General features: G+C 30.5%; 1 protein-coding gene across 4 annotated transcripts in view; it reads left to right on the forward strand.

Annotated features, from left to right (window-relative positions):
• The first annotated feature begins 3,043 nt into the window (after positions 1-3,043).
• Positions 3,044-23,730, forward strand: part of LOC106684935 (cyclin-dependent kinase-like 1) — a 28,706-nt gene continuing 8,019 nt past the window's right edge. The window contains exons 1-8 of one of the 4 annotated variants that reach the window (XM_067049673.1): positions 3,044-3,141; positions 13,287-13,467; positions 16,615-16,821; positions 17,668-17,846; positions 19,415-19,527; positions 19,603-19,798; positions 21,594-21,772; positions 22,182-22,273. In XM_067049673.1, the coding sequence (XP_066905774.1) occupies positions 13,300-13,467; positions 16,615-16,821; positions 17,668-17,846; positions 19,415-19,527; positions 19,603-19,798; positions 21,594-21,772; positions 22,182-22,273 (1,134 nt within the window). In that variant the 5' untranslated portion in view covers positions 3,044-3,141; positions 13,287-13,299. Of the gene's footprint in view, positions 3,142-4,558; positions 4,803-8,807; positions 8,957-13,286; positions 13,468-16,614; positions 16,822-17,667; positions 17,847-19,414; positions 19,528-19,602; positions 19,799-21,593; positions 21,773-22,181; positions 22,274-23,730 lie in introns of those variants that run through there. The other 3 variants (XM_014427320.2, XM_014427321.1, XM_067049674.1) reach the window with 3 other exon arrangements.

Below are 23,730 nucleotides of genomic sequence, written 5' to 3' on the forward strand. Positions count from 1 at the left end.
GAGTAAACAGGTGTTTGTAGAGTCAAGACTGCCACTACACTAGAGGGTTTCTTACTTTCCCCCCGCTAGTCTCGTTCTAAACCGGTCCCGCTTTAAAATTAGCTTGGAGCTAAAATTAACTTGGAACTAGTTTAGTCTAAGGCTTAACAGGGAGGAGTCTAGCTGGCTACCCTTTCGTAACGGATTAGTTGTGACCTAGATAAAGTAAATCTAAACTTAATTAACATCGTACTCCCTCCTACCCTCTCATGCTTTATGTATTTTGAAAATTAAACACTGTTAGTGTTACTTTACTATTAAATTGGATTATTTATATTGTTTTATTTTGTTCGGAGTCAATTATTAAAAATACCTAAACTAACTGATAATTAGTTGTCTGTTATCTTCAGAGAGGTTGCTAGATAAATAAAAATCTACAAAATGATATATAATAAGAATCATAAATATATTAAATAAATAAATAAATAATACTTATTATTTTTTTAATTGAGCCTCCTTAGATATTAGAACGCTGAGTATGAGAATAAAACATCAAGTTGAACCCAGAAAATGCAATTGTCCCATTCTGATCATTTAGTTGATCTGAATTGATAAATTAACTTAAAAGTTATTTTGTTATAATTTATGAGAGAATTTGAAGATTAAATAATATGGTATATTAAATAAACTTTTATTGTATATAATATGTTTATATTCATTTAATTATGTAGTCAGATACGTTTATTGAAGTGGGTCCTCGAATTTCCGACGGTAATAAAAATTTTTAATAATTTAAAAGAAGATGTCATCTACTTCCATATGTAAGAATATTGAATTCAAATAGAGAACATTGCAAAGTCATCCATTTAGTTTCACACATATAAATTTTAGAAAACTTTTTATACATGAGTAACTGGTAGGTTTGCATATCATCTTTGTTTAGATACTAACTAGAGTACTGTGGACTTTAAGTACGCTGTTATACGAAAAGGTTTAATCTAATTGAGGCCTTATGATATACATTTTTACACATCTATTTTCGCATCTGTTCTTCCTTCCTTGGTACATCTAATTACCATTGAACAGAAGTAAAGTCACTTCACACCATTTAAATGGTATTTTAAATACGTTGTAACTATAAAAAACAATATCCAAAGATATTACGTGTTGGGTGCGTAATAGTTAAAATTAATAACTAACATTTTATTATTATAATGACGCACAGTCACTTCGTTAAATTTTTAATCCCAAATTTTGCTCGATAGGCCTACAAAATCATTGTGTTGCATACTTACGTAAAATATTTATATTTTCTTTCACTTTACTTTAATATATGACATTAATATTAAGATTTTTTTAATTTACTCATTATACCATCTCTTATGCGGAATTTCGAGTTATCCTGAATAGTGAAAGTACTACTGTAATCGAAATAATATTAGGAGCAGAAGATGGTCAGGGGGTGCGGTCAGTAGAAAAAACACAAATAAATGAATTATGTGTGTTTTTTCTGCTGACCGCACCCCGTGAACATCTTCTCCTCATCATTAGAAATAATATTAGATTTAAAATACGGAAGGTTATTTGTGCATTCTTGAGGAGATATAATAACCTTATGTCTGTACTGATAAGGATAAAGGATTCAAGACCAAAAAACATCGATGTAGCACATAGTTCGACTTAAAAAAAAATAAACAAACTTCAAAATTAAAAACTGAAAGATCGCTGATTGATCCTGTGTATTATTAATAAATGCAATATGATCCGGGTGCGGTAAAAAAAAAAAAACTAAAATAGTTGTCACTATTTGAGTTTTTTTTTTACCGCACCCGGACCATATTCCATTTATTAATTTTCAAAATTAAATGCATGTAGTTTACTCTCAAAATTTCATATTATGATAGTATTCTGGTTAAAATAGATATGTTTTTATGCAGAATTTTTTAAACTTTATTTTTCGTCTCCTGAAAAATCAAGAATATGGACTTCAATCCTTTATACTTATCAGTAGAGATATAATGTGTTGAAGTTGAAATCACTTCCCAGTTTACTTTCACTGATTCAAGCCTTTGATTGTCATTATTAAACCTAACATGGGTGGTTTATCGTGTTTTGAAATCGGTTAAGCTCATATTATGATGTTATGTTACGTCAGTTACTCAAAAATCAATGTAAAACTGAATCATGTTTTGCAGTTTTTGAGTCTCTTTTTCGATTTATTTTTTTGGAAACTAACAAATTAATTAAAAAGGAATAAAAAAACTTTGAGTTTAAGTTTCTTGAATGCTAGTAAATTACTAACCCTCTTGTTGGAATACTTGTTTTACAGTTTCAATTATTATTTCTATGGTCGCTACAATTGAACCACTTCCTTTATCTTAAGTTTCCTTACGATGCTTTAGTGTGGTTGTGAGCTATGTGTCTTCAGACTTTTCAGGACCTTCAGAGCTTTTTTTTTTCAACTTCTCACATGTCAACTTTTTTCTTCTAAATGTCTTGTGATGTTTATATATTATTTTTACTGCTTCTAGAATTCTTTTACTCGTATAAATGAAATAGTTCACTCTCAAGAGTTTCTTATTTGATTAAAAGAATCTTTAAAAATGTAAAATTTGGTAACCTATTTATAATACAACTAACAAAAAATTGTATTTAGTATCTACTTTCCATTTATACATTTGAAGTGGAAGTTTCCTCCTTAGTGAATGCACTCATCTTACCATCAGAGTGACAACCAGTCAGCGTTTTCCCAAATCAAGTAACAAGATAACACAAAAGCACATCAAGAAGAACATATCTCATACCAGCTGCCCAGAAAATACGTGTCGATTTGAGCCACCACACCAAGACATCTCAGCATATAATTTTAGGAAAATGTTTTATTGCCTCGTATCGCTTATCTGAATACATTTATCTGTTAGAAAAATGTATCATAGGCTGCATGCTTAATAGGTTGTCGAATAAATTCAAGATTATCCGTCTGAAAAGTTCTGGAGATTTAAGTATATGATGAAGAGTTAAGTGGGGGATGTTAGGTCGATATGTCTACCGGTAGAAAGTGCTAGTTCGGTCTATGACTTCGTCCAAAGAGGTTGTCCATAACAGTTGGTTTCCCTTATCAGCTGTATACGAATGTCATGTAATGAATAAATTTAACTTAAGGTATTTAGTTACTTAGATGATAATAAATAAAGACTTTATTATGAAATTAATAATTGAATAATTATTATATACAAGCTTTAGGATGAAATAAACTCCTAATGAAAATGATTTTTCGTTGAATACATAATTTTAAGATATATGTAAATTTAACATTACATATTTGTACTATGTTGCTTTTTTCAACAATGCAATATCTTACAAACTAAAAAACTTCATAAGCTACTGCATTCCTAATAGGTCATTAATTAGGAGTCTGTATTTGTATAGGCAAACATTTTCAATTTGATTAACCTGAGACTAAATAAAATCATGTGATTTCAAATAGCGATATCTTCTTAATACTTCAGTCTCAGATTTAGTTATTTATGTAGGAATAAACTTTTAAAACCCAATGTTAGACCTAGCCAATTTTTTTGATAAATCGAGTTAACCACTTTTTCATTATTGGTACAGAGATATTTTACAAACATTTGAGCAATGTCATATAAATGAACTATCTGCATTAAATTAATAACAAGGTGTTTGATATTTTTATGAGTAAAATTATGATCAAGAGAATATTTGGCTGGTTTGCTTAGATAGTGGCTAATCTGAGTATTTTTTATTTTTTTATTTATTGACATTTACAACTGTATGTATATAAAATACAACAAGCAAATTTGAAGTAAGATCATAATGATATATAATAATGATATAAAGATACAGCATGTAGAGAAACTGCCCAGTAGTAGAACTCTAAAAACATTTTGCAATATAAGTTCACGAGGCCATCTTCTTTTCAGGCGGCTCGGAGGATTGCCAAGAATGGAATAGGAAGCAAGGTTAGAAATTTAATTTTTTTAATGACGAATTTCATCGTTTGGGATATTTTTTTTCCTTTTTTAGGGCAGGTGGGGGGTGTAACATACTTGCTCTATGGCAGAAAAAATGACAGAACTATCTTTGGTATAATATTAGTATATAAAGTCAATTCAAAATAATATATATTTTGTGAGATATACCACCCTGAGCAAGAAACAGCGATTTGTTGTTATTACCAATTTATTTTATTAATTTATTTTTTGAAGTACCACCAATGGGTGGTTCCTTCTCAAGATTTTCAAGTGTATATGAAACATACTACATATTTACTTATTGTATTATTTTGTACAGTTGTAAATTACAATAAATAAATAATTAAAAATAAAAAAAAATTATTTTCATAAGCTATTATTTTACTAAAATATGTTTCAGTTTGTGTCAAGACAAATGATGAATTATGAATTATTTCCAAATCTCAGAGCATTATTTCTATTTTTGGAAAGCCAAGATAGAGGATTCTCATACTAAGTTTTGTACTCTTTCAAGTATTTTATAATTAATTAAACATATTGGATTTACGTGTGAGGCATATGTTATTCAAGCTCAGATAACAAATTTTCATATGGAAGACGAGTCTATTTTAGGAACTCAATTTATAATTTTTGTTAAATGAGAGATCATTTTGTAAGCGCAAGGCCGGATTTAGAGTTTGGGCTCCCATAGGTCCTAGATTGATGCCACCTTTTCATATCAAAAGCCATGGAGATGTTTCTCAAGAAAATTATCTTTTCAATATAAATATTATTAAATTAAGGAAGATTTTACAAATCTATGTCGTATAAGGACCTTATTACTATATGGTGAGTTATGTTTGAATCAATTTAACATATGTGTATTCAAAAGTTCTAAATGACATCTGTGTTAAAATCATATGACTTCTTATACATTTTTGAGATATGAGTTCACTATTTTATAGTTAATTATATGGTCCACACGTCGGTATTATTGTAAAATATTTATTATTTTTTAAAACTATTGTATGGTATATGAAATTGAGGTTTTCAGACTTCTTGTGATTTAAAATAATTATGTAAGAACCCGATTGGTATGTAATTTTTAAGGAACATCTAATTTCTCTTCGCATTCGAAAGGTTTTTCGAGGATCAGATCGATCTTACAGAGGCAACTGAGTCCTTATTTTATCTATTAAGATCTACGTAATTATCCACAAATCTGCGAATAATTCAACTCTTTTATCGTTCATCCCGCCATTTAAATTTTTTTTTTTAGTACTTTCTTAAGTATCTTCTCAGCTCAAGTGCCCAAATAAATGTAATCTTTATTTATATCATATTTATAGTAAGTCTTAAAGTTCCTTAGTATCTTATTTCATATCAGTCAGTAGCTGTGTCTTTATCTTTATTATCAAGTTCACCAACAGAATGACTTAAGACGAGAGCTTATGATCACGTTCATAACTTTGCCGAGATATATCGTTGCTTTGCTTTGATAGTGACACAACTTAAACATACATATATTTTGCATTGAATGAATTCCAAAGATAGTACCGTAGAATAAACGAGTATAATAACTTTAGAATAGTTTGCAAGGAGACCTCATTAGAGAAATAAACATCAATCTACAGTATTTATGTGTACATATAAGTTACGTGACAGCCAAAAGAAACTTATACAAAAAGGAAACGGGTAGATGAAAAGCACCCACTAAACCTGTTTTTTTTTAATCTTCCTGCCTAGCCATTTCAGGCAGTTGGGTAGTGTGCCGGACTTAAGCATGTCATTGCTGCCAATAATCAACAATTTATTTTACAATTTATCTAGGAGGTCCATTTAATTAATTAGTGCATATATTTTTTTTAACATTCAGACTGTGGTGCATCCTAGCGCTCGGATGAGACCTTACTGATGGGGCTGCACCTTGTCCATCCACATCCACCCGGTAGGCTAAGCTCTCCTGGTCCGGATGTATCCTCCAGCACGCCTGCTAGGTCCAGTCCTTATCTCAATATGCATCTGCATTTTCTTCTTCCTGTGGCTCGCTGATGCCGAGTATAGAGCTTTTCTCAACATGAAATGCGTCGGGACCATCTCCTCCTTCCACCCGTAAATAAACTCCCTTCGTCGAGTCCGCATCTCCTTTGTTCAGTAGGTCTTCCCCGATCTTTGCCTCTATTCTGGATATAAAGTGAACTTTTCTAACCAGAAATTGCCTTCGGGAGGTTCTGCTAAGTCGCCGTGCAAATCTTCATTCATTATAGCGCATTCACAAGTACTGGAGTCAATGTAGTGGTCGGTAGTGGTGGAAGTTCCGTAACCAGTGGTACTTTGGGTTTCCTAGCAGTTTTAAGATCAGCGATCGTAATAGTCCGTTATCAGGCATCTTTAAATGCTTATATCATATGACTGATGTATACCTCATAATAGAGCAGGTAAGCGAAAAGAATAACTGAAGAAGATGAAAAAAAAGTTAATTTAAAAATGTTTTTTCGGCCTCTAGTCACGTTCCCGGGTTTCGGCACTAGTCATATAACAGGGGGAAGACAGTTATAAGAAAAAAGGAAACGGTTATAGAAAGATCAAATTCTGAAAATGAAACCAAGACTGGCTTTATTGCCGTTTATTTATATGTATATCTATTAATTTGTTAATAAAATTTGAGAGTATAATAATTAAATAAATGATTAAATATGCATTTTAGACAATTTTATCATCGTCTGCAAGATATAAAACTTTTGGTGATTGAGAGTTAAAAACAGTTTATTATAATCTTTATTGTCTTTGTACCTGAAAATATTGCAACTATTGATCGCTGTAATCTGTTTTCCTTGTTTTGTATTAAAGTGAAATCGAAGAAATAAATAATATATTTTGTATTTTTTAAAATTAAAACAGAGTTCAAACTGAAGATACTTCCTCTCAAACAAGTTTTATTATATTTTTTTTTTCTGTAAAGGGTCATTTGTTGTTTTTTCACCTCGATAACGGTTATGAATCAGTTAATTACATGCATTTACTCATAACGTACATGAATCAGGAATTTATAATCCTAATTTAACGTGGACGAAACCTTGATATATGGGGTAATGTTTATAATAAAACTTCTAAAAAAAAAAAAAATCAATATCATTTGCTTTTAAATTTTATTCAGATCACTTTATTTCTTCAATTACTTCTCAAAAATTTTTGTCTCTCTCTCTTTTTTTTTTTTTATACATTCAGCCATTGAAAATCGACGCCTATATGTCCTTCAGTAGTATAATGTAAGTTTTGCATGATCCTATTCTGTGCGGGAAAGGTCGAAATTGACTAGAACTAGTTTGCCTCGAGATAAGGGTTTACATCGCTGTACATCGTTTGTTCTATTGATTTCTCAAATATCTTGATTTTTTTCTGAATTAAATTTACTTTTTTCATAGATATTGCTTATTTAAATGTTGTTACTGTTAGATAAATTTTATACAAATAAATAATATGAAGAGATGGTCGGGGTGTGCGGTTAGTAGAAATTAACACAAATAAGTGAAATTCGTTTTATCTGTGCCAACGTTTCGGTCTAAATTTTAAGCCTCCATCAGGGTTAAAAAACATAACGAGATAAAAACCATGAATAAAAGCGAAAAATGTATGTTTTTGTTTTAGGACGAATGTTTCCAGACACTAGATATTCAGAGTCTTACCCATTTAATTTTATCAAATTACGGTAATAACCACTGATTGTAAATAAACTTATCATAATTAAAATTAATAAAAACGTCGAAACGAAGCAATGTATTAGTGTTTGGTTGCATGTGTATTGGTATTGGTATTTAGTGGGAGCAACTAGTCTGGCAAGAGGGCCTAATGGCCCTTTTTTGCCAACACCTGGTGGCTACTTTGAAGAAGCCTTAGATAGAATTAAGTAGAATTCATTTACCGTGACCTCTGAGGAATAAATATTAACAAACCCAGGTGGAAATTGAACCCACAACGTTCCGAACCGGGTGGTCTGGGACCTACGTCCCAATCCACACGGCCGAAACGTGGTGTGCAGTGATTGGTTTAATGAACGGATATGCCTGTTCCCTTGGAGGTCGTGACAAATGATACCCAGTTTATATTCATGAGTTAAAAAAAATATAAATACAACTTTGTCTATAAATATTAGAATTTGTAACATAATTATTTGGCTTAATTTTTTTTTCGGGGAAATTCGAGATTTAATTTTTTAATTTTTTTCCTCACTGTTTCTCTTGACGAGTAATAACTTATCACTGAGAACCATTTTCTTAATATTAATTATTATTACTTTCTATTGTTCAGGTAAATTAACTAGCGGCCGTCATGGGAAAATTCTATTCTTTTACTCAGTTTCCCAAGTTTATTAACTCCACCATCTTCCAATCCACCATTTTCCAACCACAAGTGAATTTCTTCAAGTTTTCTTTCCACACCACGAAGTAAAAATCAACCCCTATCCCAGGCAGGATTATAGCCGGTGCCTCAGTAGTTGTGAGATTGCCGAGACGACGCCTTAACTCCCTTGACTACAAACTGCCTTCGAAAATCAGCCATCTACCATCTGCGGCTTTTCTCCAAAACTACCTTAATGATTTTTTCGATATTTACAACCAAAATCAAAAGTCACTCGAAATAATCCTCAAAACTAGTCATAACCATCCGCCATTTTGTTTCATTTCAAGATCACAACAATTTAAAAATAATTATTTTTCTTGCTAAAGAGAAAAAAAAAACAACCATTGAAATCGGACTATGTTTAGCAAAGATATATCATATTGAACTTTTAAAGTTATAACAATGTTTTTAAAGGTATTTTCGCAGGTTTCCATGGAACCAGTTTAATTTTCTATCAGTTGTTAAAATGACTCGAAAACTATATTTCTTCCGGAACATTTTGGTGTTTATTCTATATAATAAAATAGCAAACAGAGATATTAATTGGACCAATTTCAGCGAAGACCAATTTTCTATGCTCCCAAATTGATTAGAAAAGTCCTGTAAGTGGAAGCACCATATGTTTTATTATTTTTTATTCATTGATATAATAAAGTAATTAATTTAAATTATAAAACCTTTGTGTACTAATTATATACACAAAGCTTTAAATTTCATTAGAAGTGTAAATGGAAGCTTAAAGTTTGATTTCAAACGCTGGCAGTTATTCAAATTACTTCTCAAAAGTTTTCTTGACCATGACATTTCACGCGTTCCTCAAACTCCGATTCATTTAACTTGAAATAGTTCCCTGACAATGAAGGATCTCAATTCCAGTTTGAATTTGAATTCCAAACATTTTTTTTCAGTGTGGAGATATCTTAGCTTAAACTATTTAATGAAATTTCACATGTTCAAATAAAAACTCAAAACATTAAAAAAAAAAAAAAAGATGTTTTGAAATCAGGTCGTTTTGGATCTCCTTTGTCTACGATGAAACACCTGCAGTGGATTGATTTAAAAAAAATTGAAGGTTCATACAGGTCACTTTTAAAGATCCTTGTGACTTCTTTGGAAGTGCAGTTTACTGATATGTAAAAAGATGTTAGTAAACTGCTTAATGAAAAGAAAAGTTTATAAGCAGTTTTATAGCTTAAGAAAAAGAAATCGTAAAAACAAAAATAAAAGACCTGAGTTCTTGTGAGATTGATAATTTTGAATCAGATTCAGTTTTGGTAGCCTTTGCAAACAATTCTCCAATCATGATAAACAAACAGTCACATTTTCATAAGAAATATTCGTAGAGGTCTTGTATGAAAAGAGATTCTGGTTAGATTTTGCTATTAAGTTGACCATAGAGATAAAGAGGATCAATTCCCTATGGCGATCTTTGGGAGGGAATTGTTAAAAAGACTAAATATGAGGAATCTGTGACTTGGTAAATTTAGCGCTTCAAAACGTTATTATGGATATACTAAAAAAAAATATATAAATGAGAAATCTATGAGCTATGGAGAGTGAATATTGCAAAGTGTAAAACAGTTGTGAAGCTGAAGAAGAGGATGTCAGTGGGATGAGGTATGAGGATATCAAGAAAAAGAATTATGAATATAATCATGGCCATGAAGACAAGGATGGGTGTTGTGAAGGAAACGTCTTTGAAGACGAATACAAATTCGTGCCCTTTATATTGGAATATTCCGTGGATATGTTTCCTCAAGTTCAAGTTTCCGAGAATTTTACATCAATAATTCGAATTCTTCATCTATTCACTATTCCAAAACCAAATAAAATGTATACCGATCTCATTCCGTGGTTTATATTAAATCCAAGTTTTTATAATTCCCTCCGGAAACTTATCCGGCAGTTGGCAGTGAAACATTTAACAATATTGACAGGATAAAAAATCCGACCAAGAACCATCTCTGACGCACATCGTCTGAATCGCACTGTAACACGCACGAAAATCGATTTTGGAAACCTATCTGTTACCTGGACTGCATGAAAGACGACCTTCAGCTGTCGACCATTGTAGACCAAAGATAACTGAGAAAGGAGTTAGTCGATCATCAGTCTATACTCTCAACAAAACCGGGCCATATCTCTTCGGTGGTTACTATTATCATGTTTTCTTTCGATAAGAGTCATTGTTTATTGTGCAACTTCAAGATTGATTGTTCATTGTGCAGAAACTGCGACTTTATCCTTTGTTTCGAACTATAATCTATTGTACCATTTTAATTAATTATGCATTTTCAAATTTTGAAATACATACTTGAAGTAGAATATCTAAAACCTGGTACAGTATGCCACGACCTATTCAATTTACAGTTATTTTTATGACCAAACTTAGTGAAATTGGTTTTAATATATAAAATGGAAGGAATGCATTGGTCATGCATGAGTCTGTTGTCGGGAATGAAATAGCAGCCGAACAAGTAGCTAGCTGTCAACAAATCCTCTAAAGCAAACTCCTCGAAAAGGAATTCAAAGATAAATGGCAATATTTGTGGAGTGAAAGTCCAAGAAGTAAACTAAAAAGTATTAAAGAGGACGTAAAGCCCTGGTACCTTCAACCGTAAATGTCTTAGAGACGTGGTCGAACTGACTAAGCTGAGAATACATCACACGAAGCTCACTCGCTCCTATCTTATCTCAAAACAAACACTTTCAAAATGTCAATGTTGTAACAATAATTTTGACAACTAACCAAATTTTCCAGGAATGCCCATAATTTACGTTACATCTCAATAGCTTAGTATTAAACGTGCATATTTCAAAAAAAACTTGAAAGTGATAATAAAGCAATAAAATTGGTATTTCAGTTTTGAAAATCAAAAGGTTTACTGGCATAAATATAAAATGGAGCAGAAAACATGGAAATAATAAAAAAAAAAATTAAAATTAAAATAAAACAAATTTAAGCAAAATTAATTAAGAAATAAATAGCGTTGATGACCAGTCATGTTTTATGCTATTATTATTTGATGGTTCCCGCCTTTGGGAGTAAAAAATGTTTTTTTACGTGGAGGAGTAAAAAAAAGTCATAAATTTTACATCAGTTTTCTTAGAGTATAAATGTAATAAAAATTTTTAAGTTACCATTATGCTAACTTATTGTTTTTAAAGTTTTGTTATTTAAATCAAAAAGTTGAACAATGTTTATGGTCAGTTTGGGAGTACTTTCACCTCAATCTAACATTCATCAATAGCTAATGTAATTTAAGCCAATCTACATCGAAAAGAAGAAATATTAAAACATATCTGATTTAAAAAAACATAACATAGTAATAACATTTTCGCGTAAAACATCCGAGATTTTACTCTGGTATTTATTGTTTTCATTATTTATAGTATGAACAAATAATGTGACGATATAGCATGATAGTATTTTTTTTATAATGTTCTTCAAAATTTTGGTAATAAAATTAATAAATATAACTTTAAGTAATAATGTCATAAAAGTTATTACATTAATATCATTCTCCAATGTCTACAAATGCTGGCCTAGAGACGATGTCCGTACTAATTTGAATAAATCAATAAGGTTACTGACCGCTTCAGAATTAAGGAAGTTGGACGCGCTTAAATTTTTAAGGAACGTTTATAGATTTTTCGTACTGATTTAACTGGTAGTGGGAGTTATTTTGCTTTGTGTCTATGTGTTTATATTTTTATATAATAGTCAGTGTAGTCAAGTTTAAAAGAAAGAATTTCAATCCCAACTAAATTATATTTGTTAGTAAGCTGGCGCTAGTTTCTGCTTCAAAATGTGATCAATATGTTATGAACTAAGTCCTCTTGTTTAGGTATTTATTGAATGCTCTTCAACTTCGAATTTTATCTCAGAAGAACTACTTGTTTCATGGTCTATAGGTGTATATATGGAGGGAGCAGTCGATAACAAAAATAGGTAAAATCACTTGTACTGCATTTCAAATGAATTGTAGGGGAATGAGGAAAGAGATGCGCCTAGAAATTGGAAAACGGATTACACCTTATGTTTGGCTGTATAATTTTTATTTATAACAGATTTGATTAATTAATTTCCTTGGGTAGAAATTTTCTGTTGATATTGACTCTAGTTTTCATTTCTATAATGTATATTTTTTCAGTTAGGCCCATGATTAGGATTATTTATTTAGAAGGTTTTTTGCTACTTTTATTTTTATGTGTTTGGATGATTGAAGTGAAAATTAATTATTCTATTGCTGGCCATATGTATTTTTTGTCAATTTTATCATGATTTTTTAAATTAACTTAATCAAAAAATCTAATAAGACTAGTTACCGATGGTTCAATAGTGAAGTTGATCCTCTTGCGGTGGCTATTAAAGTTGTCCAATATTTCTATATAATTATTTTCATCATTTATGAATAACAAATCGTTAACATATTTTTTATTAATATTGTTTTTACAGTATTTTATTTAAATCTGTATCCATTGATTGGTTGAACTCAAGTTTACCAATAATACTGACCCATTCGTAACCCGAGTAATTGCTTATGTACTTTTCTTTTTTATTAAAAGAAATTATATTAAGTACACTTTATAATCATCGTAAAAAACTATTATCTTATGACCTTTGATTTTTATTCAGTTTTCTTTTAGAAGTTTAATATATTGCCCTTCAAAAAGAAATTTAACGTCTAAACTTCCTATTGCAATATCATTTTCCTGTATATTCAAATTACCTAAGATTTTCAATTCAAATGAATTTTTTCTGTCATATTCATTATTTTTACTTGAAATATTTAAAGCAAGTGTTAAAAATATTTGCCTAAGATTTGGTAGGGTTATCAAAAAAAAATTTAATTATATAAAAAATATATCAAATAGATGATTTTTTTTTTAAATCTGTGTGATTTATTGAATCCTACGAATCTGTTTTAGATGAAATCCGATTATGGAGAAGTATAGTGTAATCAGTGTGATTGGAGAGGGGTCATACGGAAAGGTAATGAAATGTCGTCACAACGAGAGTGGCCTGATTGTAGCTATCAAAAAATTCACCGGGACAGATGAAGACTTCACTGCGAGGAAAGTAGCCTTCAGGGAGATCCGAATGCTAAAGGTAACTACTCAAGTTGAAATACTTCCCTGTTTACATAAAAGAAAATAAGAGGTGGTATGAACACAATTTTACAATACTTTTATTAACAGAGACTGGTTCGAATCCTGCGAGAGAGCGTTACATTTAATGGGTTTAAACATGACCATAGAAACCAGGCTAAAATTGGTTAATAACCTTTCTGCCCTGGATTGAGAACAGAAGGCCGTTAAATAAAATAAAAAGCAATTAATAAAGAAAGTACTTTATACGTTAATTTAACAAAACAGAATTAAATTTCTTATCGATTAATATAATATAAAATAAATTTAGCTAAGTTTAGAAAATGTCTTCTTTAATTTCAAATCTGTTCCTTTCTTCACTTTAAGCTAGAAAAATATTTTCTTCTCATTTTAAAGGAATTATGTTTTTTTCTGCTGTCATTATTATTGAGAAGTACGTAGCTAACTCTGTACAAGAAGTGTTAGTATTAAATTTTTTGTTAACTTAAAACTGATTCCATGAACATTCGGAAATATAATTTTATAATGAAAATGTTTCAATTAAATGTTTATGTACTATTTTCAGTACACGGCGTGTTTTATATTGAATTATTTTTCTTTCCAATGGTAGGAGCTGTTGGCCCTTTTGCCTAGTGTTGCTCTTTGGCCTCTGAAATTTTTCGAAATTAGGATGAACAGTATTATGAAGCTTAACGTAAAAATCTATTAAAGTTATATTTATTGAATCTATTTTCATAAAATAAGTGGATAAAGAAAGAATTTAGGCCATTTACCAAGCTTTTAATTTAATGTCATCCAAACCAAAAATGTCTGTGGTATCAGTTCTGGAGATCTTCCGCAGTTCCGCCGCAGCTTAGAAGTAAGATGCCGAGCCTGTCTTAATGCCTTAATTACCTTGAACTACTTTTAATATGAATGTTCATATTTTAATTATAATGTCATTGAGACATATATTAATTTATTTATCATAACTTAAATAAATAAAAGTGTGATTTTTTAGACGTGAATATCTCCTAAATAAAGCGGTAAGGGACATTACCTTCAAAGGGATTTTTCTTCTTACTCTGAGGTCCAAAATTCATATTTTCAGTTTTAACACCAAAGTCTGAAACATCCTGTATAGCATTGACGTTTTATAAATCTGAAGGAGACGGTTTGGACTGAAAACTATTATTATTATCTTTGACCGAAACCCCGAACTTCTCCATTAATTATAGAAAAATAATTTTGTTACTGATGCTAACCACTATAAAACCTTGTATTCCAACAACCACTCATCATTTTCAATCTCTACGACATTATTTTCCAATCGGGTTTTACTCATGTGATTCTCTTATTAAGTATTTGATTTTTCAAGAGATTTAATAGTAGATTAAGTAATACTTTTATACAGTAATTCAAATCATATTTTTTTTTTTAGAAGCTTGTTTTTTTGAATGAGGTAATTGGATTCTTTGTATTTGCCGAGTGTGGTCCAATCTTCTCACTAATCTTTTGTAACGTTAAGCTTGTTCATCCATAGTGAACTTGATTTTTAGAAATATTATCCTCTAAAATGCTACAATTCCTCAATAACTGGCTTATTGATCTGAACCAAAGCTATTTTGTGTCAGTTAGTGGTGGGTGATGTATAGTAATGGATCAGCCTGAGTGGAGCCCACGCGATCCAGAGGTTCATAATAAATATCGCCGCGTGTCAACCTCACTGTCTTCGTTTCCTCAATCCTATCATCAGGGCAATATTTTATAAATAATTGTACCCATTGAATTAACTATGAATTACAACTTATTCACCCGTTCAGATCCAGTTTTCTTGACCAAATTATCTTGGTAACTTTTGTTTTTTTACTGTACAAAATAACTGTAAAATAATACTGTGGATTTCTAAGTATACATAAAATTTACCTACCATGATTGGCAATTTACATCAATGATTTTACACTTTTTTTTTTTGTATTGTGTCAAAAATAAGGCCTTACAATTTTGATAAAAATCATTATATCAGCGTACAATTAATTGATCTTTAATATCAAGCATATTTTATCCGCATTGAAATAGATTTACAGGACTTAATTGCCGAATTTTCAAAAGCAGGTCTTTGGGAGAAAATCTAAATAAAAAAAATTGAACTAAGTGTCATTAAATCTAACGTAGTGATTAAATATTTTTATGAAGTACAATCCGTTAGCCCGTGTGTGTAATGGATATTGCGGATTTATTTATTGTTGGAATTGTGGAGCGCCTGTTCCGTGTCTATTTTAATTGTAGATATAAAAATCATGATGAAATGTTGTAGGTATTGTAGAGCATTTGCCCTTTATCCATTGAGAGGTGTAGCCTGGAGCAGTTAGCACATTAGTTAGAGAAACAAACTTACTATTGATGTTGCTATTGCCGCTTGTTTATGTTATTCCCTCTTTTACCTCACCACCTATATATAGTCAATTCAGTTTTGTCATGGCCTCCTTGCAACGGTAAGATTGAGCATTCCTCTCACCAGTACACTCCTAACGCCACTTTTTTTCTCGTTTGAGCATCTTACTCACCTGGACGCCTCCTGCATATCTTATTTTAAATCATGATCCGAAGCAAGAAGATCTTAGTTATTTTACAAATTATGGATTCTTCAGCCCCTGATGGAAGAGCTACAATATGAAATTTTCAAATTGCATTGAAAGTAACTGGAAATATTTTTTTCTCATCACATCCAATTATATATAAAAATTGTACGAGATAAAAAAAATTAGGAATAAGTATTGCGGGTACCTAGAGCGTCTGCCCCGTATCCGTTTCTAAAGTCATATCTCTAAATAGTTTTGCGGGTACTGTAGAACTTGTGCCCCGGGTCCTATTCCGAATCATATAATTAATTATTCACAATTAAGTACAATAATATATAATAATTATAATCATACGCATAAATCTCAAGTTATCATAACACTTGTAATCTTATTTGTTAACATTTTTAATTAGAATAAGTTAGATTTTTATTTTTATAATATTGGAAGATTCAAAAAATTGAGATTCATCAAGATATACTACAGAGTACAAAGATATTTCATTTCGGCAAAAAATTTAGATTATTTTAGATTTTAAAAATTGTGTCCTTTAGATTATTTCAGTTATCTTTAATTCTGTTTCAAGATAGATTTTAATGTTTCAGAAACTGCACAACCCACATTTGGTTTCCTTATTAGAAGTGTTTCGTAGAAAGAAGAGATCCTATTTGGTTTTCGAATACATGCCAGCCAATCTCTTGGACAAAATGGATGCAGAGGGTCCCTTACCTTCAGAGTTAGTACGAAGATACTTTTACCAAATCGTCAAAGGCGTTCAATATTGTCATGACCATAATGTAAGGACACTCTTCAAATTAATTTATTACATTTTTACTTTGAATATTTAATCTTTTGTTAAGTTCTCTATTAGATTCTCTTGTGGATTCTTGATTTAATTAAATTTTTTATAAGCTTTGCAATAATTTGTAAATTAACATAGTGATGAGTATGACTGTTTTGTAACAGAGCATTTAGATACCAGTAGATTATTAAAAAGCTGGAGATGTGGTAAAAACTTCGATCATGACAAGGAAAGTGATAAGTAATTTTAAACTGAATAGTTATCAAATTATTTGTGTCCGCCAAACAAAATTAAACCGTACAAGCTCTAGATTTGATCATCTGTTTCTTATTTTAAACATATGAAACATAATGTTTTTATTCTTTTTCTCATTTCGCACATATTGAAAATTATTTAGATGAAAATCAGAGTTCTCTAAGATATTAGTTTTTTGAGTCGCATTACCAGGTTAACTAATAAGAACACCGCACAACTGAGGCCGGTATGAGGTTTAGTTTATGCTGGATGTTTCACCCATGTTATAAACTAAATCTGAGCACTTTTCAAAAAATGAATTTGTTAAATAAATTAAGGAGCTTTTTCACAAAATATAAAAAAAAAAAAAATGTTATTCACTCAATAATCATTCGTTGAAATAAAGTAATATATTTCTGAAGGAATTATCTTTCACTACATAACAGGGTTATTAAAACATTGATATGAAATAACCGAGGATAAATACTTTAATTTTTATGAAGAACTTTAAAAGCAGATGAAAAATAAATAAGTGTATTAGTTCATATTAATGAGGTTTATAAATTTAAAGTTGAATTAATTTCACACAAGTTTCTCACATTTTTAGATAATTCATCGCGACATAAAGCCAGAAAATATTCTCATTTCTGACTTGGGTATTGTGAAAATATGTGATTTTGGATTTGCAAGATTTGCCACCACAACGAAAGATCCATTTACGGATTATGTAGCTACAAGGTGGTACAGAGCTCCAGAACTTTTAGTTGGAGATGTTAATTATGGCAGGTAAATTACCCGTTATTTTATTATTAGCAATAATCTGAAATCTAGTTCATAAATAATTGATATAAGTAATACTGTGATAAATTATAATTAGTTATTAAGTTCTTCTTATTTTTCAATTACAATTAACTTACGGTTTTGAGGTAGCATAGATCCATTTCTTTAAAACCTTCTCTATCCCTTGGAAACTTCCTTTACTTTGCCTAGGGTTAGCACCTCTGTTCCTTGCCAGATCCAATTTCAAGTCCTCCCATTTTCTTTCTGTCTATGCTCAAGAAATAAGTTTTTGGAACTCTATTGATTGGCATTCTTTGCATATGGCCGAACCAGGTTAATTCTTTTTTATGTCAATTTTTTATCAGTGGTTCCAGTCCTGTCTCTTCTCTTATCATTTTGTTTCGCAATTGATCAACTCTAGTTTTACCGAGAGCTTTCTTAAGGAACTTCATTTCTTTATCTTTTATACGGCTTTCTATTTTTTTAATAATCGGTTAACTTTCAGCTGCGTAGGTCAGCGAAGGTATAAATACTTGTTTATATAAAGTCATCTTTGTTTATTGTCACTTCTCTTCCGCCGATTATGACATTTCGGAATTGGTACACAATTGTTGCTTTACATTATGCACTAATTTATCGCATAATCCAACACCATTAGTAATTTTGATTTCTAGATATTATTTTAATTTGTTTAATCAATTTGTTCTAGAAATAAGCCTTTACAACTTTCAATTCAATTACAAACTTCAATCCTTTTTCCCTAGAAACCATTTTTAGACAACACCATGCACCTAAATTTGGTCGGGTTGATACTCATTCCAATTTTGCTCAGAATTTAACCCATGCATGTAGTGCTTCTTGCAAGGCTCATTTGCTTTCTGTAATTTTGAAAATTTCATAGGCATATACTAAGTTCAGGATAAACACGGGATGCATTGATATTTAATATAAATATATTCAGAATAAAATTGATTTTTTCCACTGTTATTTGTCTCGGTGAGGTAAAATTTAACCTTATTCTTTTGATGAAGCGATAAAGGGTTTGGATTGTTATATACTAAGGTTTGAAGCCCTGTACGCTTTTTTCTTTATTTCACGAGACCCTATTTCTTTCATAGTTAAATTAGGAGTTATATTCCTGTATGACTCAGGGCTAATTAAGATTTGACTTCTTCATTTATTGATTGTTTCTATTTCTTTCATAACCAGGTTGTCAACTATCTCATTATCTTCTATTCCACTTTGTCTCGAGGCCCAAAACAGGATGTTACAATAAAAGATATAAGAACTATACATCTAGCAACAGCAATATACAATATGATTCTTGAGCTTTGAATGACTTAGCTGATGATTTTTAACTGTAAAATCAGAATAAATTGTAATAATTTAATTTAGTGCACTTCATAGTTGTCATGTTTATTTATTCTGTTCTGACTATAACTTTTGTGTTTAAGCAAAATATATGTTGTTTTTTTTACGAAAACAACATAAATAAAATGATATTAAGCATGAATTGAAATTATCGCTTAGTTTTTAGCTGATCTAATGTTAAGTAAAAGCAATATATGTTTTAGGGCTGTGGATATATGGGCTCTTGGATGCATTATAATTGAAATGTTGACTAATAAACCTCTTTTTGCTGGTTACTCTGACATTGATCAACTGTATCAAATAACCAATTTGCTTGGTAAAGTTTATATTTCTCATAAATTACATTCTTAATTTTTCTAACTTTCGTTGTTACACACTTTTCTTTTTTCAGGGAGTCTGTGTTCTAAACAGCACACATTAATGAGTAAAGTAACTGAAGAACTAAAGTTTTCGGATGCATCTAAGGAAACTATTGAGATCATCGAAAACATAAAAGGAAAAACCTCAGAAGATCCTGTTTACAATATGCAAGAAAAATTTCCTAGCTTAAGCAAGAAAACGACAGAATTAGCCTGTGCATGCTTGAGGTATGATACAGAGTTTACTTTATTAGTCTGATATTATGTTTATAATGTTCATTTATTGACAGTTAATATATTCATGGTGATAATATTAAACATCTGTAGTAAAATAAAACTAAAAATCTAAACCGTTGGCTTAAATTGTAAATGGAAATAGGCAAAAAGTAATGTAAGAAAATGGGAAAAATACGTATTATAATATTGGTTAATTTAAATATAAAACAATAATAAAGGAAAAGTATTATTCTTGTAGTGTATAAAAAATAATTCGCATAATTAAGACTTGAAAGGATCATAACTTATAGGTTAAAATTTTAAGTTATGAATTATTTGTGATTTATACGTAACTTCTTTGATATATAGATTTTTTATATTATTATTTAACACATAAATGCATTATATTGATAAATTACATTTATTTGATCAATTTTAATGTTTTTCGTTTATTTTTTGAATTTTAATATTTTAAATAAAAATTCCGAAATCAGGCTGATACCTGTGCTATACCTGCATGTACTGCGGTCAATAAATAATATTGGTCTTGTTAAGTGGGCTTTATGTTGTTATAATGTAGGCACTGAAAGTTAGTTTCATCTTATCTTATTTTGATTCGTAATAATCTCAAGGTTTCATTGTCAATTTTTGTCATGGCTTTCATGTAAATTATACATTAGATGTTTAAGGAACCATTAAAAAGTCTATTGTTATGGTTAAGATATTGTATACATTTATAGATATCTAACATTTGGATGTTAAATATTAAGTTTAAATGACATTTAATTTACTATTGTAAATAAACTACTATAAATTACTTTGTTAAATAAACACATAGTTCCTGAGATATACATTTTTCAAAATAAATGCACTAACTACTGATCTTTCAGTACGTCCCATACAACATTTTTATGAAATGTTGCTTTTTAAAAAGTTATATCTCGAAAACTATTCAACGTAAATAACTCTATAAGGCTCATATTTTAGCAAATTTAATCTTCTTTAAATGACGTTCTTTTAGGTTTTCTTGTGTTGTTCCTGCTTTTTAAGATATAGAGCTCCGAATGAAAAATTGTTTTTATTTATCGCTTTGAAACAGCCGCCATTTTTTATTCCCCCTACCTATACTTGGCAGACTCATCAATTTTGACTATTAATTACACATAGATTTCATTAAAGTAATCAAAAATTGGGGTGAAATAACTATCTTTTTTTCTCCTCTTGGGCTCTTGTACTAATAGAAATATACACTTGTCCAAACCTAACAACACACTCGGAGACACTCGGCTACCTTCGGGATTGAAAGTTTCGATACAACTATATCCATACTCATTTCAATACGATATGCTATTACTAAAATATCGACACTCAATTCAAATACATCCTAATTTTATAAAGGTATAATTTTTTTTTTTTTGAAGAGTATTACTATTTTTTAATAGTTTAAATCAATTCTACACTTTTGCAATATACTAACCATTCAAATAACCAGAAAACTAAAAATAGACGTGTGGTACTGTTGTATGGAATCTCTGATTGTGTGGAATCGTTTCCTTCCTTCTCTCCTTAATAATGAACCGTTATATTCGACCGAGAAAAATAAAGTCGCTCCCTCAAAATTTGAAGTTTTAAGTTTCAAGACACGTACTATCCAAAAATTGAATAACAAACATTAAAATCATCAGCAGTTAAGGACTTTTCTAGCAGCCGAGACTGCTAAGCCAATTTGTTTTTCTTTTTTATTTCAACATAACAATGTACTTTTTGTACGTCTTTGATTTACATGCTCTATTTCTTATGTCGATAGCATGGACCCAGCAGAAAGGATTGAATGCGAGGACATATTGAAGCATAAATACTTTACCGGGGATAGATTTTTTATATGGTTCATCCCTGAATTAGAAAAAAAAATCAGTCTGGATGCTGCAAGAAAAGTACAAGTATCAGAAGTACCCTACCCACCCCTTGATACAACAGCTCTTTCCAGTAAGTTACAAAACTTGAAGATTTTTTTCTCAAAATTGAAATTTTAGGTTTTTAAAAATTTTAAATTGATACAGAAAATGCAAAAAAAAACCGAATCCGATTGCTAATTTCCTTCATCCACCACTCTAAGCAACCCAATAAACATTATATTATATATTTAGCTAATTATTTCTAGCTCAAATGAAAATTATTGAAACATTTTTTTTTTAATGCAACTAAGCCAAAGTGCGACAGCGTGCTATAATTATTATTGTTAAAAATATTATTGATATTAATTTATTTTGCAATTTAATTGTCAAAATAAAAACAAGACTTATGTTACCACCTGTTTTATTTTAAATATATTTATTTTTATTATTTTTTTTTTAATAATGGTGAACTAGGCATTGTATATCTTGTTCCATTTTAGGCTTATTAGGACCTCGCAGACCCACAAAATTAAAATCAGAATGGTCCTTGGATCTAATTCAGGATTCACCTCTAAAAGACTGTCCATTATTTGTAAGTAAAACATTTACTCCAGAGTGGTGCTATGTACATTTCCACTAACGTTACAAACAACACAATAAAAGGATAATTACAACTTTTCAATTAATTTTTCTAAAAGAGAGACACTTTTATTGTATTTTTCATAAAGCTAGTGGAAATAATTAGATTATTTTGATCCTCCTATGAGCATGTGTGTGTTGCACCTCGGCAAGGTAGTAAGAACTCCATTGATTTTGGTGCATGATGATCGAATCGTAATTTCACCGTATCGTCGTTTTTTCTTACAAACCTCATAAACATGTTTTTTTTTTAAATTTGTAAACATGCTGATTTTAAATATCTCTTCAGAGATCGTGTGGAGATTGAACTGGAATCCCTAAAATTTCCAAAGAGAATCTGGTTGTCAGTAAATTATAATTATGTGTATATTACTTGCTGAAATCTTTAAAAACCCAGGTCGAACGGCCTCATATTTAGCTTGGATCGTTTGAGTGCAGTGTCTAAGATAATTACAGAAAGGAGCAGGCTTAAACTGCGAACTACCTGATGTCGACCTTGGTCAAGAATTGTTTGGAAGTATGCGAATGTCTTTTTTTAACTTTGGTTCTAGAGGTGTTGGAATATTTCAGTATCTCTTACTCAGAAGTATTTCATCATCGATGGCAAAAGCTCTAAAAAGTTTCAGGGAGATTACAGTATCCACAACTTTTTCCTCTTTTAATTAATCCTCTCTCTCCTAGTTTTTAAAATATTTCGCGAGTTAACTGAGTTTGTGTGCGTCTTCCCCCTAAGTATCTTTCAGCAATTCCTTGGAATATTCTGCTCATTCTCAATTTTTTTTTTTATATATCTAAGAATATTTCCCTGCTTGGCTTTGTCAGAGTCTATTTAGGCAATGAGACTACTTTTACTTTCCTTCGTTGCTGTTAATACTTTTTATAGTCTGCTTCGAAGTGTGGTACTCCTACTAACGTATCTGCTTTAATTTTATCTTTTGCTTTAGATCTTTACTCCACCAGAATATTTTTTTGGTTCCCGGGCCTAACCTGTTCTTCCCCATTCTGTAGTTCTACTTTCTGTATCCTCCAGGATAATTTTCTTAAAAACATTTCTGCAGATCATTGAATTATCGTAATTCCAAGAGAAGTGAATGGATATAGATTGTTTTTCTATTTCCTTTAGATAGTCTTGAGCTGTTTCATGTTCATTCAATTCATATGCTTTAATTTAGAACCACCTTGGGTTATTGTCCTCCCTTTCTTAGTGGTTTATGGTCCCCTCATTAATCTGAAGTTAACTCTTTCATTTTTTTAATAAATGACATTAGTTGACGTAATGAAACAGTTAATAATCGATTTTTCATTTCGTCACATCTCAGCAATTGTTTATGGGGGAATATGTCAGTGCGAATAAATGCTATTCGCAACGATTATGGCATTCCAAAGACTGAAGTTGAAGGTCCTCTTTTC

This window comes from Halyomorpha halys, unplaced genomic scaffold (assembly GCF_000696795.3).
Source record: "Halyomorpha halys isolate HHAL.00 unplaced genomic scaffold, Hhal_1.1 Scaffold629.1, whole genome shotgun sequence".
Taxonomy (NCBI): domain Eukaryota; kingdom Metazoa; phylum Arthropoda; class Insecta; order Hemiptera; family Pentatomidae; genus Halyomorpha; species Halyomorpha halys.